The sequence below is a fragment of the Centropristis striata genome, chromosome 15 (genome assembly GCF_030273125.1).
Source record: "Centropristis striata isolate RG_2023a ecotype Rhode Island chromosome 15, C.striata_1.0, whole genome shotgun sequence".
Lineage (NCBI taxonomy): Eukaryota > Metazoa > Chordata > Actinopteri > Perciformes > Serranidae > Centropristis > Centropristis striata.
In genome coordinates, this window is record NC_081531.1 from 12329207 (window position 1) to 12347271 (window position 18065).

Genomic DNA, 18065 nt, shown 5'->3' on the forward strand with positions numbered 1-18065 from the left:
TTACCTGCTGACAATCAGGACATCTGAGGAGTCCCAAAAAAGGAGGAGAAACCCCTTACTCTAATCTTTGTCTTGTCTGTTATTGGGATAAGGATTTTATCTGGGGTCCATACAAAATATAACAACATGACAACACACTTGCAAACAAAACAGCCAAATTATATTAAAGTCAGAAAAGTATAACTAACAGTATTTTCTTGAAGACATACTACTGTGCTTATTATTTTTCATATCCATCAATAAATATCAATAGATACTAAATTCATTGAAATACACTGTTGCTCATCAAGTTGGAACAAAATAATTTTTTTCCATGAAATGATTGTGACAATGTGATGTTATTAAACAGATGATTGTGTCTGAAAACAAAAATATTCCAACTTTATGGAATTATTTAATATTATGCCTATATTTAACATATGCCTATAGATTAAAAAAAATGACCTCTGATGCCATGTCTAGTGGAGTATACTGTATATATACTAGTGCAGTGTCCGTAGGAAGTATGTATTTGCACATTACATGCAGACCACTACAACGTCTGCAACTGCATAAAACACTTACTTTTCATAAGGTACGCACACCATCCAGCACATACACATTGAACATTGATATTCGCTGGAAACTATTAGAATATTATTGGAAAATTGAACCTTGTAGCGCACTTTAAAACTCAGAAAGATAGGTAGGCTAAATAGACTCACAGATGAGATGAGTTAAGTGTGGAAATCCAGAGTGAATTGTGTTACTGACCAGGTGTAGGCCTATCACACAATGGGGCGGAGCTCCCCTAAAAGGCGTCCAATCAGAAACAGTGAAATGCCGCTACACGTCCTAAGTAAATAATGATATTTTGAAAAATGAATTCAAAAACCTTCAAAATCGAGGATGCACACCTTCATGCCATGCGCAAGCCACATACGAAATCTTAGGTCAGTCTGACTAACGGTCAGCGAGATATGCTCGAGACACATACACACACACACACACACACACGCTTCTTGCTTTTAAAGATATATAACTGCAGAGTTAAATGTGAGATGAGGATAGAAACCATGAGGAATTTTGAGAACATTAATGTTTCTGACAAAAACAATGACTGATGCCGTCAGCCTCTCTTTTTTTCCAGGAGAGATTGACATGCATTTTGTTTACATTAGATTTTAATGTAGATGAGCTGCTCAGTCTAAGTCAACTGCAGTTTTACTAGATCCTTCTTTTCAGTGTCTGACTGCCTCTGAGCAGTAATGTAGATGTGATAGATTGGGGTAGAGGGGAAGTCGGCACAACTTGGTGTTAGAAAAGCAGAGGACCTCTTTATAACAGATTTTTTACTTCCAGGATAGTTTACAATCAAAAACACACTTACTTTTAAAACTATTTTATACATGTATAATATTCTATCATCAACATACATGGACACACACTTTTAGTCTTATTTTTAGCAAGTTTTATCTATCTTTTTATCTTTTTATCTATTTATTTATTTATTCATTTGTTGTCTTATGCTGCCTTATTTAAGATAGCGTTTCCTCAGTTCTTGTTTTTATTATTGCTCTTGTTTTGAACTGCTAACCAACATATACATTTTTGACCGATTAATACTATCAATTACAATTTAAAATATATATTATTCCATTTTTTTCATTTTCTTAAAGTAAATGCTGTGTGACACATGCCACTATAGATGAGGACTGCTGGGTTAAATTGGCCGTCCTACTAACACGGCCTGGCAAACACACAGCTGACGACTTGCAGCTAAATTAGCGGTAAAACTTGGGCATGTGGGCGCATGTTTCCACCACAATGCCAGGGCATCTTCCCTGCAGTATTTGTTAACAAAGGTTGGCTATCATTCAGAAAAAAAGACATTCCTAACGTCTGAAAAACCAATTGAGAAAACTCTTTGTATTCTGTTAGAAATACTGGAGAATTTACCTCTTTTTGACCTTTGACAATGAAACAATCAGTCTTGGGTGGAGCCGTAGACTGATTGTTTCATTTCCTAATATGAAAGTTTACTTACAGCAAGTTTACCCAAAGTTTACTTTATTGCCTTCACAGCTTTTTTTGCCATCAGGCTGGAAGCGTGTTAGTTCTTCTTTCCACACTCTCATTTAGTCACGTTCATGTCCCAACACCTCCCTCATCCTCGTGCCTACATTCAATTGTGCAGAGGTAATCACCATCAATAATGCCACCGCAAGCTCCAACAAGCAGTCACAGAGCTCTGGCAATCTGTTATCAAACAAGAAATGTTCATGTTCATGTTTCATTTAAGCTCGTCCTACCTTTGTTGTTAAGGTGGAGTTAAGACTTCCCTATTCTTCCAACTTAACCACTGACCTCAGCTGCATGATTCAACATCACACAAGGCTGTGATTAGCTTAGGGGTCACAACAGTTGATTTTATATATGTATATAGTATTGTAGTATTGTAGTTGTGTAGTATAGTAGAAGCGTTCAAAAAGGAACATTCACTCTCCAATATGCTGCAGTATTTCAAAGAAGAATATAGAAAAGTAGACAAATGGGGATCTCAATTTTCTAGAGACAACTCAACAGATTTCTCTCTGTCTTCAAAATAAAAGTATTCCGGTTAACACAATTTCATATTAATGCTAAATTACTAACTTGTATATGTAAATGCAAGTAGCATGTTTCAATATGTCCTTTTAAACTGTTTTAACTAAACAACATACATGACATTTAGTTATCTTTAACTTGAATTCAAACTACACAATTCACAACAATACAGAGAGATCGAGTTTTAAAAAATGGTCTCACTACAATGAAATGTGTGTGTACAAAACTATGGGGACTAACATCATGAATGCCGTGGATCTTGGTCGTCCCAAGATGGGAATGCTCCTCTCCTGGTCCACTATACACTCACCATCACTACTGGCCAATGTGGTTCCTCCCAGAACTCCTGCTCCTCTCTGTCTCTCTCTCAACCGTCTCTCTCTATCCTCCCTCCCTCTCCCCCTTCAACCTCTATCTACTCTGTTGATCTGTCCTGTACAACGACATCTATTGCACGTCTGTCCGTCCTGGGAGATGGATCCCTCCTCTGTCTCTCCCTGAGGTTTCTTCTTCTTTTTCCCCTGTTAAAAGGGTTTTTTTGAGGAGTTTTTCCCTGGCTGATGTGAGGGTCTAAGGACCGAGGGAGTCGTACCATGTACAGTCTGTAAAGCCCTTTGAGGCAAATCTGAGATTTGTGATTTTGGGCTATATAAATAAAATTGACTTGACTTGACTTGACTTGACTTGAATAAAATTGGATTCATAGGTTATACCTGATTCAAATCCCAAAACCCCAGTATGCAGAAATATTCAAATATAATAGATAAAAATAACTTATTTTTGCTGCAAGAGAACAACATGATTTTTACCCCAAACTGGTATGTCTGGGCGTCACTCAGCCCTCTCTCCAACAAGGTATCACAACATTGGATGGGAATAATTAATCGATGATCGATTAATGGTCATTTGATCGATCACATTGAATTTTTAATTGATCTGTGTATTTTTTTATTTTAATTTTACCTATGACTTCGTATCAGTACTCACTGAACTGTGACATGGCAGAGCGTTCATTTCTGCAGCCGTATGTCAATAAGCCAATGAACTGAACATTAAGTTGGATAAAGCTACAGTTTGCAAACTGAAAGTTGCAATAACAAAAACACAGTATTAATTTGAGCAAAAACTAGCTTACTGTATCAAACCTTGCTAGCGTGAATAACTAGGTTTAATTTGATCCAAAACTTATTAAAACACATTTAAATATGCAAGATTACTGTAAAAACTAACCCCATACCTCTTCGGGGGCAAAAACATAAAACATTGAACTTCTTGACATTATCTTTACAGTATAATCTCAGTTGAGTTAATTTTTATGATAGACAGGATCAAGTCTCTTTTCATCCTTTCAAAATAAGAGCATCCGTTATTAAAACAGGCTTTTGCATAATAATGTATATATATCTTTTATTTTGCCCATGTATGCATGTTTTATGCATACTGGAGTATGTAAAAACATAGCGATTAATTGATTGTAATGTTATAGATAATTGAGTTGGCAGTTTCCTTCCAAACGCCCATCCCTAGTTGGTACCAATGGATTCCTTACATCTTCTAGTTTCATTTAGCTGCTATAGAGACAAAGAAAAAAAAGCTCAGGCATTAAGGTGTTTACAGAATCTTACCGTAAACATAGTATTTTAACCATTACCATGGGAACTGAAGTTATGCAGATTATAGAATAGCCAACAATAAATGAGACATTTTTATGCGTTTTTCAATACGCTAACATAACCCAGATAATGTATTCAGGTTTTCTCATTGCAACAAGCGGCATTCACGAGCAAATATCCAAAACCTAGTAGGCACACAAAGAAAAAAGAACATAATCATGAATGATTTTTTTTTTTTTTTTGCAGGTGTACAATCTGAACAAAGACAACCAGGCTGAAGGCCGTAAGTAGCTTTAATTGATGTCAGTTAACTGGTTATTCTGTATTTACAGGTTTAATATATGAATTTTCAAAATACTCTGTAAGTGTTGTTTTTCAAGTTTGTGTCATTTTGGAAATCACAGCAAATGTAAATCATAAATCTTTTCTATTTTCTGACTCTGTGTTCATTCTGTTCATCAGTGGCCCAGCTGGATGTGACTGGGTTCAACGTGATGAAAAAGTTTATTTATGCAGTGGAAACTCGAGGTAAAACTTAGATTCTTGTGTTAATCTTTTCCTTCTGTGGATTAATGCTTCTTTAGTGTGATGCACTCTACACTTCAGTTTGATTTAGGTCAGATCTGCACTTGTATGTCCCAACACAGTGGTACAGACCAATATCTGCAGTACTCAATAAAATTTAAAATATACTACTCCACACATATTATACATTACATACCACATATTCTTTTTAATTACTTTTAATACATTCGCTCCTCCATACATATAATTTCTTCCCCATACAAACTCATGTCATCATACAATATTAATAAAGCCAAACAGATGGCATACTGTAATGTAAGCTTATAAGTCCAATACCAATATTTTGCAGAGAGATAAGAGAGAAAAAAATATAAAAAATAACAAAAGTAATTAAATCAACCAGTATAAAAGAAAAAAGAAAATCATTAAAATAATAATAATTGTATGCAATAAATAATATAATAAGATAAGTAGCTACCAGTTAAAAGGTAGATTGCAGAACAGTAATAGATAGTAGTAATAGTTAATTCTGAGACGAGAGAGGGAAAAACATTTTTCTCTTAAAAAAAAAAAAAAAAAAAATTATATGAATCATGGATAGATGCCTGCTAATTTTCTAAATGAGGAAGAGCTGAAATGATTGCCAGAAAATTACAAGTTGGCAGCTATTCTAATGATAGTTAAAGACATTTTTCAAGCAACAATACCAAATATTTTAAGATGTGGATTTAGATTCTCAGCTGTGATGCTTTGCTACTGCCTGTGACTCATGTGATGGTGGATTCATGAGTTTTCTTTTTTGATCATTAAAATGATTTGAAGAGGTCAACTTGGGCCTGAGGATATTGTAATCAGTATTTTTAACTTTTATTTGACATTTTGCAGACCAAAAGATCAAAGACCAAAAAAATCAATAATTGTAGCCCGAAATGAACACTATGAATCAGAAACTGTGAAACCTTGTGTGGTGTAGACAGAATCTGTGAGGAGAGAACTCAAAAGCAACAATTTTTTGCACAATACTCCCTTTGATATAGGAGCACTCTGTCTGTATGTATGCTAAATAACCAAACATCAAATATTAAAAATCGTCACCCTTAGTTTAAAAGTTCATATGAAAACAGCCATTAATTATGAGTAGAAAAATGCAATATGTTATGGAAGAGGATTAGGGCCAGGTAGGAGAAAAAAAATGAGAGGAAGAAAATACATTTTTATCATGCACTTCAAGAAAGAAGTCGATATTACAAAAAAAAGTCCAAATATCAAGAAATTTTTAAGTTTTGGTAAAGTAGACCGCAAGCTACAACCTGATTTTCATCAATATGTCTAATATATGACTAAATAAATTACACATACACGTAAATTACATAAAAGGAGATTTTCCCAAAACAATACCTTACATTACATATAATAAAATACATTACCTCAGTACCAAGAATAGCTCATTTATCATTTCCTTAAAACAATGTTCCTCTTATGACTTTTTGACACGGGAACAATGAGTCTGAATATCTTTCCAACTTTACCGAACTCAAAAAGTTGACTTTATTCTCATAATTTCTACTTTTTTTTCTCAAATTGCATAATTAAAAAAAACGTCCTCCTCTCATTATTTTTTTTCCTCCTACCTGGCCCTTCAATCCTCTTCCATAGTATATTGACTTGGATGTATTAGCAAATTATTCATGACTTTGCTGAGCTCATTAGGTGAATATGAGGACATTTGGAATGTTACGAAGACATAAAATGACAGCAACACACATACGGTATTCAACTGACTGAAAAATGTTAATGTCCCATCTACAGTCATGGAAAAAATTATTAGACCACCCCTTTTCTTCAATTTCTTCTTTCAGTGCCTGGTACAACTAAAGGAACATTTGTTTGTAGAAATATAATAGCAACACTAGGACTGCGCGCAGTACTGAACGGGCCCTCGCAGTCCACGCGTGTCGGGGCATGCTGCTGTCGGGGTTTGTGCGTTACAGGGGCCAGTCTATACCACCCCTATGAATTTCATTGCCTTAAGTGTTATGGTCTGGGCACAGTGGTATTTATTAAATTAAACTGCCGCCAGCGCGCCACCTAGGGGCCGATCAATAAAACCTTCAAGGGTTATCCTCAGGAGGTCATTGACAATAAGTATACCAAGTTTTGTGTTAATCTGACCAACCGATTTGGAGATATAAATTACTTCAATTTAAAGAGCGCCACCTAGCGGTCATCGGCCAAAATTTTGCACAGAGTCTCAGGGGCTCATGGGGAAGTAGCAACCTGAGTTTCATGTCATTCAGACACACCAATGTGGAGATATGCAACACTTTGTGTTTTGTGTTGAAAATAGCGCCACCTGCAGGAAGTTGTTATTTAATAACTTGAGTATTCTTTGGGTAATCAAAATTCTTTTAATAACTTTTTGTCATGAGGGTCCATAGATGCTGTGTGCAAAGTTTGGTGCAGAACGATGAAATTACCTAGGAGGAGTTCGAAAAAGTAGGTTTGCGACATTTCGCGAATTTGCGAAAAAAAACGGTAGGCGAAAATGGGAGTGGCCTATATCACGAGATTCAGCACAACTCAGTGAACGCGTTTTTTGAATGTGCGATAAAGTATGTGGGAGTTATTAGCCTAAACGCGCTTTCCTTTATTATAGCGCCACCTAGTGGTGGAAATTCAGGATAACAATAGATTATAAAATTTTTCACCAGGTGTGACTTATATTTAAAGTTTCATGAGTTTTGGGGTATGTTCAGGCAGTGAAATATGCGATCATTTGGGTACGAGAAAAATAAAAATAATAATAATAATAAAAAGAATAAACATTCGAAATACAATAGGGACCTCGCAGGTCGTTGCCTGCTCGGGCCCTAAAAAATAGCTCATAAGAGTTTAATTAAAGAGTTGATATCTAGCCATTTTCCATGGTTATCTTGATAATAACCAAATCATTATCAAGAAAACCATGAAAAAATGTCTATCAACTCTTAAATTAAACTCTTATGAGCTATTTTTGTTGCTATCATTATATTTGTCCAAACAAATGTACCTTTAGTTGTACCAGGCATCAAAATGAACAATAAATTGAAGAAAACAAGGGTGGTCTAATAATTTTTTCCCATGACTGTATGTATGCAGCATGTATATATATACTATTATTAGGGCCCGAGCAGGCAACGACCTGCGAGGTCCCTATTGTATTTCGAATGATTATTATTTTTTTTTTTTATTATTCTCGTACCCAAATGATCGCATATTTCACTGCCTGAATATACCCCAAAACTCATGAAACTTTGAATATAAGTCACACCTGGCGAAAAATTTTATAATCTATTGTCATCCTGAATTTCCACCACTAGGTGGCGCTATAATAAAGGAAAGCGCGTTTTGGCTAATAACTCCCACATACTCTGTCGCACATTCAAAAAACGTATATCCACGCGTTCACTGAGTTGTGCTGAATCTCGTGATATAGGCCACGCCCATTTTCGCCTACCGTTTTTTTTCGCAAATTCGCGAAATGTCGCAAACCTACTTTTTCGAACTCCTCCTAGGCAATTTCATCGTTTTGCACCAAACTTTGCACACAGCATCTATGGACCCTCATGACAAAAAGTTATTAAAAGAATTTTGATTACCCAAAGAATACTCAAGTTATTAAGTAACAACTTCCTGCAGGTGGCACTATTATCAAGACAAAACACGAAGTGTTGCATATCTCCACACTGGTGTGTCTGAATGACATGAAACTCAGGTTACTACTTCCCCATGAGCCCCTGAGGCTCTCTGCAAAATTTTGGCCGATTACCACTAGGTGGCGCTCTTTAAATTGAAGTATTTTATATCTCTATATCGGTTGATCGGATTAACACCAAACTTGGTATACTTATTGTCAATGCCTTCCTGAGGATAACCCTTGAAGATTTTATTGATCGGCCCCTAGGTGGCGCTCTGGCGGCAGTTTATTTTAATAAGTGACACTGTGCCCAGACCATAAGACGTAAGGCAATGAAATTCATAGGGGTGGTATAGACTGGCCCCTGTAACGCACAAACCCCGACGGCAGCATGCCCCGACACGCGTGTACTGCGAGGGCCCGTTCAGTACTGCGCGCAGTCCTAGTTTACATTGTGCTTTATGTCAGGAAGAGGCAAAGAATCACCAGCGGTTTAATTTCAATTCAGTCTCTCTCTACTGACTTTCTTCCGAAATGTCACAGTAAAGGTTCACATGAGCACTATCACTCCCTTTTCCTTTCACAGGCTTTTTGCCTTTTTATCACTTGGCATTTCCATGTAAATGGTATATAATGACAGCTCTTGTGTTTCCAATATGTCAGGTTGTTCTCTTACATGAGCGACATGCACAAAAAAAGCAATTGACCATAAATTGAACGTTGATAAATCAAGTGTCAATTCAAATACGTGTACTTAGATGCAAAATTTACTTGGATGGAACCCAAGCACTTTTTTCATTACAGTGACCCTTGCTCACTGCTCTGCTCCTGTCTCTACACCTGTCATGATACATACTCTCCTCTCCAGGTATCGATGATCAGGGCTTGTACAGAATCGTTGGCGTCAACTCCAGAGTCCAAAAACTACTGAGTCTTGCGATGGGTAAACACAGAAACACACAAAAACATATTTTATAGAAACTTATATAGTCATGGAAAAAATTAGCAGACCAACCCTAGTTTTCTCTAATTTTTAATACCTGGTACAACTAAAGGTACATTTGTTTGGACAAATATAATGATAACAACAAAAAAAGCTCATAAGAGTTTAAATTAAGAACTGATATCTAATTATTTTCAATGGTTTTCTTGCTCATGATTATGGTTATTATCAAGAAAACTTTAGAAAATGGCTAGATATCAGCTCTTAAATTAAAGGTTTTTTTTAAACAAAAAATGTGTTGTGATCATTATATTTGTCCAAACAAATGTACCTTTAGTTGTACCAGGCATTAAAATAAACAAGAAATTAAAGTAAAAACAATGGTCTAATATTTCTTTCCATGACTGTATATATACTTCTGTAATTTAACTGGTCTTTTTTTATCTTCCAAATTCTTGTCCACCAGATCCTAAGACGTGTGCTGATGTGGAGCTGGAAAACCCAGAGTGGGAGATCAAGACTATCACAAGTGCCATCAAGCACTATCTCAGGTTTGTGTGAAAAAGCTAACAGAAATTGAAATACAAGGTAAAAAGAACAGCTGTTTTAGTCGCTATCATTAAAATTTCCCTTCTGTTGTGTCCCACTTTTCAAAGATAAAGAGTGGCTTTTAACCTCAGAGATCTATACTAAATAGATTGATGGCTCTTTTCAGGATCCTTTCTGAAATTGCAGCATTTTTCTGCTCTTTTCACTCAGTACTTGAATATATGCATATTGCTTCTTTGAGTCTCTGCCTCTCAGATTTCTGGCCTGGATCCAAATTGATAATGTTTCTGTTTTTCCATGTAGTATTTGCTGTTTTCACCTGTAAAGCCTGTTTTCTCCCTTCAAGAAACTGTTATATTCCCACTAGGGGGATGGTTCTAGCACAGTTTTTTCTACTTTGTATTCACACAATCATATGTGCCCAGTACATCCCCAGCTGATCAATATAGTAGTTAATGGTTGCTTTCTTTATAACAGCTATTAGTGAGGGAATGATCAAGATTGTGGGAGGCCAGAAAAGTAGACCAGTAGAAGGAGAAACAAATGAAGGTAAAGAGGGGAGAAATGGTGTTCAAGCTGTGCTAAATCTGCAGTGCTTGAGTCAATGTGCACTGTGCACAACACACAGGTAACAGGTAACAAACACACATAGACACACTGATGCACATACACACACATGCATTTCATTTGCACATAAACGGGCAGCTTGACAAAAAGACCGACAATCCACAAACAACACATATCCACATTATGCCTCATTGAGAACCAGCAGGAATCATTACGCTCCTCAGGCAGAAGTGATAAACTGATGTCCAGCTGTGCAAGCCGGCATGGTGGAGATAAAAGACAGGAAGGAGAACGTAGCTATAGCTGAGTGCTCACTCGGAACTGTTCAGATTTAATGATTTTTTTCTGCAAAGCTCCATTGTCCAAGCTGATATTCTGCACCTGTCTTTCCCGTCTCCTGTGTTTTTAGAGTGCTGCCCGCACCTCTCATGACGTACCAGTACCAGAGGAGCTTCATCAAAGCTGCCAGTGAGTTTTTACTTTTATGTTTTATGGGTGTCTCCCAAAGCCCTTATTTTATGTCTCCTCTATCCTCTATCCTCTATCCTCTATCCTCGCTTGAACCGGAAGATCTTTGTATGCGCCATCTTTATGACCATCCCAAAGCTCTTATTTGTGCTCAGAGGATAGAGGACGGAGGAGGGAAATTGGAGGAGCCATTAGCGAGGATACATGAGAGCATCCTATGCGGAAGTCTTTTAGCGGTGGCCCCGCCCCCTTACTGGACATTGGTTATTGACTAGACGCTGCAGCTGATCAGACTGATTTTATACATCGCAACATCACTGTAGTTTCCTACCAGAGTGAAGACGGATAACAGACTAAACTCAAGTGTGTCACTCACAACTTTTATATTTTATTTATTTGATTCTCCATGTAGTTAAAAATGTTATTGTGGGTCTAAAAAACAAAAAGACCACAAGCGTAATGTAAAGAAATATCGTTCTAGAAGATTAATTTCCTTTCATGATCTGTTATTTCCCCCATTCAGATTCATTATGGATACTATCTATCTATCTATCTATCTATCTATCTATCTATCTATCTATCTATCTATCTATCTATCTATCTATCTATCTATCTATCTATCTATCTATCTATCTATCTATCTATCTATCTATCTATCTATCTATCTATCTATCTATCAATCAAAAAAAGCAAGACATACTGTGTGTGTGTGTGTCTAGGGCATATCTTGCTGACCGTTAGTCAGACTGACCTAAGATTGTGTATGTGGCTTGCGCATGGCACAAATGTGTGCATCCTCGATTTTAAAGATTTTTGAATAATTTTTCCAAACATCATTATTTACGTAGGACGTGTTGCGGCATTGCACTGTTTCTGATCGAATGCCTTTTAGGAGAGCTCCGCTCCATTGTGTGTAAATGTTTTATGGAGATGCAGACGTTGTAGTGGTCTGCATGTAATGTGCAAATTCTAAGCTAAGTGAAGATTTAGCTTTATTCACTTCTTATGTTGCATTACTATGTAATTCAGGGATGATGATTCATGTTGCTTAGCGTAATGCCCATAATCATTTGATATGAGATACTTACATGTAATATAGTATAGCTGCATGGATTTGTTTGGCCAAATGGAAAACAGCACACAATGTACAATATGTGCTTATTAGTGTTACCGATATTCACATGAAAATGTAAATAGTATGATATATTTATAGCAGTAAGCAGATGATAGTTGATTTTACATAAATATCTGTATCTACAGTATTTATGCTCACAAGTGTTATCAATATTGGAAACAAAAACGGGGGCGTTATACATATCAAACTATTTACACTTTTATAACCTGTATTTGCACTTTGTTGGTCTCAGCCAAATAATTAGTGGCTTCTCAGTTGTGCCGAGGAGCCCAAGATTGAATTATTTTTACAGCATCTGCACAAACTGTTTATTTTTGTAGAATAAAGTGATTATGATAAAATCTCACAATTTTAAGCTCACATTTGGTACATTTCCTAAGGGAAGCGATCATCACACATGATTCATTCAAGGACCGTCGGGAAGCTGAAAATGCATTGAGTCTGTTTTTACAGTTTCTGGCTGTGACTGTGATACAGTTTATTGTTTCTGAATATGATCGCCACTACTAATTGGCCTCTTATAATGGCTGTTTATTTTGAGTATTTGATGAGTATTTGCATTACTCATACTTTTTTTAAATCTTTGATCTTGACTTTGGCTTGACAAACTGTGTCATATTGGCAATTCTTTTTTCTTTTTTCAAAGAAAACGTGCTTTTTAAACCTATCTTCAGGTTTCAGGGTTCAGGTGGTTTAGTAACTTTTGTTTGTTCTTGACTTGCTGAAGGCTGAAATCCCTTGACTCATGTGAAGTCAATGAAGAATATGAAGAATGTACAGTGTATGAATGGATTAGGTTGAAGAGGTTTTCCTTTTTTCATTTTTGTAAAATAGATTCTTTTCATCTTCTTTCTTTTCCCAGTGAAATTCTCTTTGAAGCAATTTGTTTCCTCTTTGGTTTAATTTGGAGAATGAAAACACATCTTGTAAGTGAGGTCAGCATGACTTGCTACGTAGCCAATTGCAGATGGATGGTTCACCTACTGAGATAACAGGGCGCCCACTGAGCCCTTGGAGCTGAGCGTCCTGACTGTGGCTTTATGTTGTGCTTGGCACACAGTATGCTACTGACCTGCTGTGTTTAGTGTTTTCACACAGTAATTATATGATATTCAACTTCCTAATTAAGAGGAAAAGCCTGGGGAGCTGATTTAAAAAATGTAAAACTCAGTGTTTGAGGTTTGTTTGCTGCATAAGCAGCTGCAAAATCGTACTTATTTATTTTTCACCAGCACCTGATGGGTGTGGGGTGTTGCATCAGGATGCATAATTTCATTTTCAGAAAACACTCAGCTGCATTGAAGGAGATTACCTAACTTCTCCAACAGTCGCTACAATCATTCCAGGGTAATTGATTCTTCTCATGTGGCTCCTGGACTCCAAAATAAACTTACATGCCCTAATTGATTTAGACCGCAAAATAGGGACTGTACATGAGGACTCTTCACAGCAGCATGTCAAAGATTCGACTCCTGGGCTTGTTTCAGCCTTTTTAAAAAAAAAATTGTTTAGTTCGGCCTGATAAACCTGGTGTTGTATGATTTGTTCATGTATCTGCCTTTTATTCAATCTTAAATAACTGTGTTATTGTAGTGAGCCCAGGTGCAGTTAAATGTAATCTGGTCCAGCCTGGTCTGGTCTGTCACAGGGCGTGTCAGTGACCTGTTTTCTTTGTTTGTTGGTAGCTAAGACTAAAGAAAGCTGCGCTGACAGGGGAAGGAACTCTTTGGCTGCGCATCCAGGAAATGGCTCGATCGCAAGGCCAACTGGAGAGAAAAGCACAAATTGTGTAGTAGGAGAAAGCAGGAGTGTACACTAACTTGGACCACACATGCTTTAATGTATGTATATATGGTTTTGTAATAATCATAAAATACAACACATCCTTGCCAACTATTTAAGATTTATATCTCTGATCCTTTCCCAGTTCTTTCCCTCTGTTTAACTGCTCCCCTCTCTTCTTCTTCTGCTATGCATCAGTGTCAGTTTATGTGGGTGTCTGCATTTGCAAGTCATGAATTTGTGTGTGAATTCATATGTGCAGAATGCGTGTCTGCTTTTGTGTTTTTTCCAAAGCAGAATTTTGCAGAAGCAGCGGGGTGGTCTGAGGACAGCGTCCTCGGTTGAACTCTCTCTCATTCAGCTCTTCCCTTTCCTCCTCCTCTCTTTTTTACGTGTCCTCACCGGCTCCTCCCACCGCCCTGCTCACGAGCCTTATCTTCCTCCTCCTCCTCCTCTGGTTTCGTCTCGGCTTACTCTTTCCCATCCCGTGCTAATCTGGTTTTAAATATCCGGTTTAAATGGGGAGCTTAGTGTTCTGAGGTTTGTTGGGTCGAACAGCAGCTGCAGAACTTTCCTTTTTTTAATTTTGTTTTTACCAGCACCTGATGGGTGCGGTGTATTGAGTCAGGATGAATAATTTCATTTTCAAAAAATACTCAATGTCTTGATGACGGATTGCCTAAACTCTCCAACAGTCACTGCAATGATTTCAGTGCGTTAGATTTTTCTCATGTGGCTCCTAGGCTACGAAATAATATTTTGGGAGCGCTAACTGATTTAGACCATAAAATACAGATCTGGAGAGAAAGAAGAAGAGGAAGGAGGGTGGAGCGCCACGTGGATTTCAGATACCTGCCTTAGGCATTTGCGAGCAAGAAAACACACATACACATACACATACACATACACACACACACACACACACACACACACACACACACACACACACACACACACACACACACACACAGTAATTATTCTGTCTCCAGTTATTCAGTTTTGCTTGCAGTATCTTTTTCTCCCACTTCATCAATTTTCTCCTCCTATTTCACCTCTATTCTTTTTATTTCCATAGTCCTGTCCCATGTTTTCACTTGTATGAATTGCCTGAATTCCTAACGTTCGCTTTTCAACGGGCTTTTTTTTTCACTTTCGCAAGGTGAAAGTTTGGCCCATACATTATTCTCTTTTATAAGCATTATAATTATTGCTTCATAACCTAGTACATAAAAGAAAATGATGAAAGGACGAGCGATGACACAGGGGGGGTGAGAGATGATGACTGTGAGTTGAATTTAAAGATAACGTACAGTTTGACACTGAGAGTCTAACCTGCATGCCACATATTTCACAGGCTTCAAAAGACCTTATTCCTCTTTTTCAAAGCAGCCGAGCTGACAGAGTCTCTTTCTGCATCACCACTATATGTGGTTTAACTTCTTCTGAAGGTTCTGAAGGGACTCACATGGCTTCAGTGAGGAAGAGGAGCGATGGTCAGATAGAAAATGTCAGTGGAAATCGTCTTTGGAAGCAAGGCATACATATGATGATGCTTCAGCAAACACCACAGTAAGAGTCAGAGCTGAACAGAAATATCCTCCCACCTAGCAGAAAACCTGCTGGCAAACGATGAAAAATCACTATTGTCAAATATTTAGTTGTGTTGCTCCTGGTGAAGTGGTGCAGTTCCAATTTCGTCTCGAGCACTGGCCCAACATGATTTTTGGCATAATAATTCTGGTATTTTCTGATGGCCAGGGAGCTCCCAGCATGTCTTTCAGCTTGACGAGGAACAGATAGAACAGAACAGAAAACGTGAGATTTTCTAAAAGACATAGACAAACACCTCTTGTTTACCTCGATGTCACATCTCCTGCTCCTGATTTTGTTTACACATTTTTGACGTTAAATCCATAAAGTGCTTGCTTTACATGCAAAGCTTGCTGTCAATAAACACCTTTAGTTTACCTGCAGCAGTTCAGAGTAATGGATCATGTTGGAAACTGTCTAGAGGATTTAAGGTAGCCTTTACTTGCCAGTTTAGAATTAAACTAAATCTTTATTTTTCTCCCATGTATCTATGAACAATTGTCTCTTAGGGTGCTTTCACACCGGAGCTGTTTGGGAACTGTGGTGCGTTTTGTTGGATAGTCCGTCTGTTTTTTGCTGGTGTGAATGCTCAAAATAAGTTTGGTGTGGACCAAAGAACTGAACTAGAAGTTTGCTTCCAAGTGCACCAGAGTTCAGTTCGCTGCAGGTGAGAACGCAGTCCAAACCAAAGGAAGGAAGTAAACCAAAACACAATTTGAGTTTGGGTGAAAATTTGAGAATCAACACCAGATAAGGTAGTAGCAGGCTTGAAAAATGTCTCGTGGACAGACGTGGTCTAATGATGAAGTAAAGGCCTTTATCCAAATATGGTGAGACGATTACAGAACACTTTGCTTGTGGCTACACACAAAACAACAAAATCTTCAAATTATTTAGCAACAAAATGGTGGATAATGGATTATATCGCACATCTGATCAATGGCCAAAAAATCCCCAACAATACATTACAGTCTGTGACTGGCCTCAAAATAGTGTCAGCTCTTTCCCTCACATATTCTGTCCAATAGATGAATAACAACGTCAACAGGGTTTGTTTACAATGCTTGCTGCACTTGATAAAGCAGTGTGAAAGTAAACCAAACCAAATGAAAAATGCAACAATGTTGTAACTTCACCACTGAATCGCACCAGACTTTATATGGTAGTACAGTAAATAAGTATCAGAATGTCTTTTGCATGTGTACTTGCAACCCAGTCTCATGGCAGTTTGTGAAACTAACTAATTTGTGCTCCCCAAATTTATCTAACTAATTTGTGCTCTAATTTTTTTTTCTCGTGCTGATCAGGATGACTTTAAAACTAATGTATTTCAATAGGAAGCATCTTTCGTGCTTGCACCATGTATTTTACAGCTGTGCAGTCATGGTTTTGATGATCACATTTATGTGCTTTTAATTTCTTAATTGATGTTTAAAATTCTATATCTTGTCTTTCTGTAATTTATAGGTCCAGGAAGTGCAGTGTTTTCATGCACAGGCAGCACATCAGAATAAAATAAATGTATACTGACCATTAACGATACTGCAGATTTGTGTAGTGGCCATTGTTGAGAGATATTTATGCTTCTTTTCCGAGAAATATTGTAATTAAAAACACATAAATGCAATCATGAAAAAACAATGACCGCACAGTTGTAAAATACATGGTGCAAGCACGATAGATGCTTCCTATTGAAATACATTAGTTTTAAAGTCGTCCTGAACAGCACGAAAAAAAAATTAAAAATATTTTCAATGAGCACGAATAAGATTTAATTTCTTGACAGTTTCACAAGCTGCTATGAGACTGGGTTGGCACTTAAAGCAGTATTGATTGATTAATTGGCCAGTTGGGAGAAGCAGAGCATGCTGTTAGTACAGCATTGACATATTGTCCAGTGATAATTCTCTGTTGGTTTGTCACTATAAGCATTTGCTTTCACATTACATGTAATCATTTGAACCATTGAACCATTTGAATTATTGTATTAACCATAATTGAGTGCAGCTTTAAAGATAATGCATACATTCACAGTAGATCTTTAGAAATACTCAGAAAGATGCAGCTTTTTAAATAAAGACCTTCTGCTCCTTATTTCATCAGTCATGGTCAAGATAAATTGCATTCATGTGGTCTCTTGTTCAGACTTTGCAGCAAATTATCTCAAATATGAAACATCTGAATTCATATACAGGACCCCCCTTTTAAATTAAGTTACCACAGCAATTTGGTTGTAAATGAAAATCACAATGTATCTTGTTAAACTGTAGATGTTTTTATATTTTTGCAGTTTTTTCTATGGTGTGCAGCTCATCACTGTGTGATGCAAATATTGCATGGACCAGGAGATGTCCAGGATGAATTATGAATGATAGGAAAGTAGAACAGGTGGTGGTGCTGGAGTTTAAGAATCAGCCGCTGGTCAGCAGATGTGGAAAGCTTCTTGAAGTAATGCACACTCCATTTACTGTTTGCTTTCCTGACTGATTGTAAAAGTATGTAGTCCATACATAATGAAAATCCCCTCTTACTTATGAGATGCACAGATGTGTTTTTTATGTGTCACACAGGCTGTAAGAAGCTGTAAGGAAGGTGGTATTTCATGCAAATCTACGCTTTCATGTCTGCATT

At 37.2% G+C, this 18065-nt stretch overlaps 1 protein-coding gene across 1 annotated transcript in view; it reads left to right on the top strand.

The window, feature by feature from the left end:
• Positions 1-18065, top strand: part of LOC131987276 (rho GTPase-activating protein 26-like) — a 120734-nt gene that overhangs the window by 71284 nt on the left and 31385 nt on the right. Inside the window, exons 12-16 of the mRNA XM_059352472.1 lie at positions 4446-4482; positions 4662-4727; positions 9269-9343; positions 9810-9894; positions 10869-10927. Of these exons, the coding sequence (XP_059208455.1) occupies positions 4446-4482; positions 4662-4727; positions 9269-9343; positions 9810-9894; positions 10869-10927 (322 nt within the window). The remainder of the gene's footprint in view (positions 1-4445; positions 4483-4661; positions 4728-9268; positions 9344-9809; positions 9895-10868; positions 10928-18065) is intronic.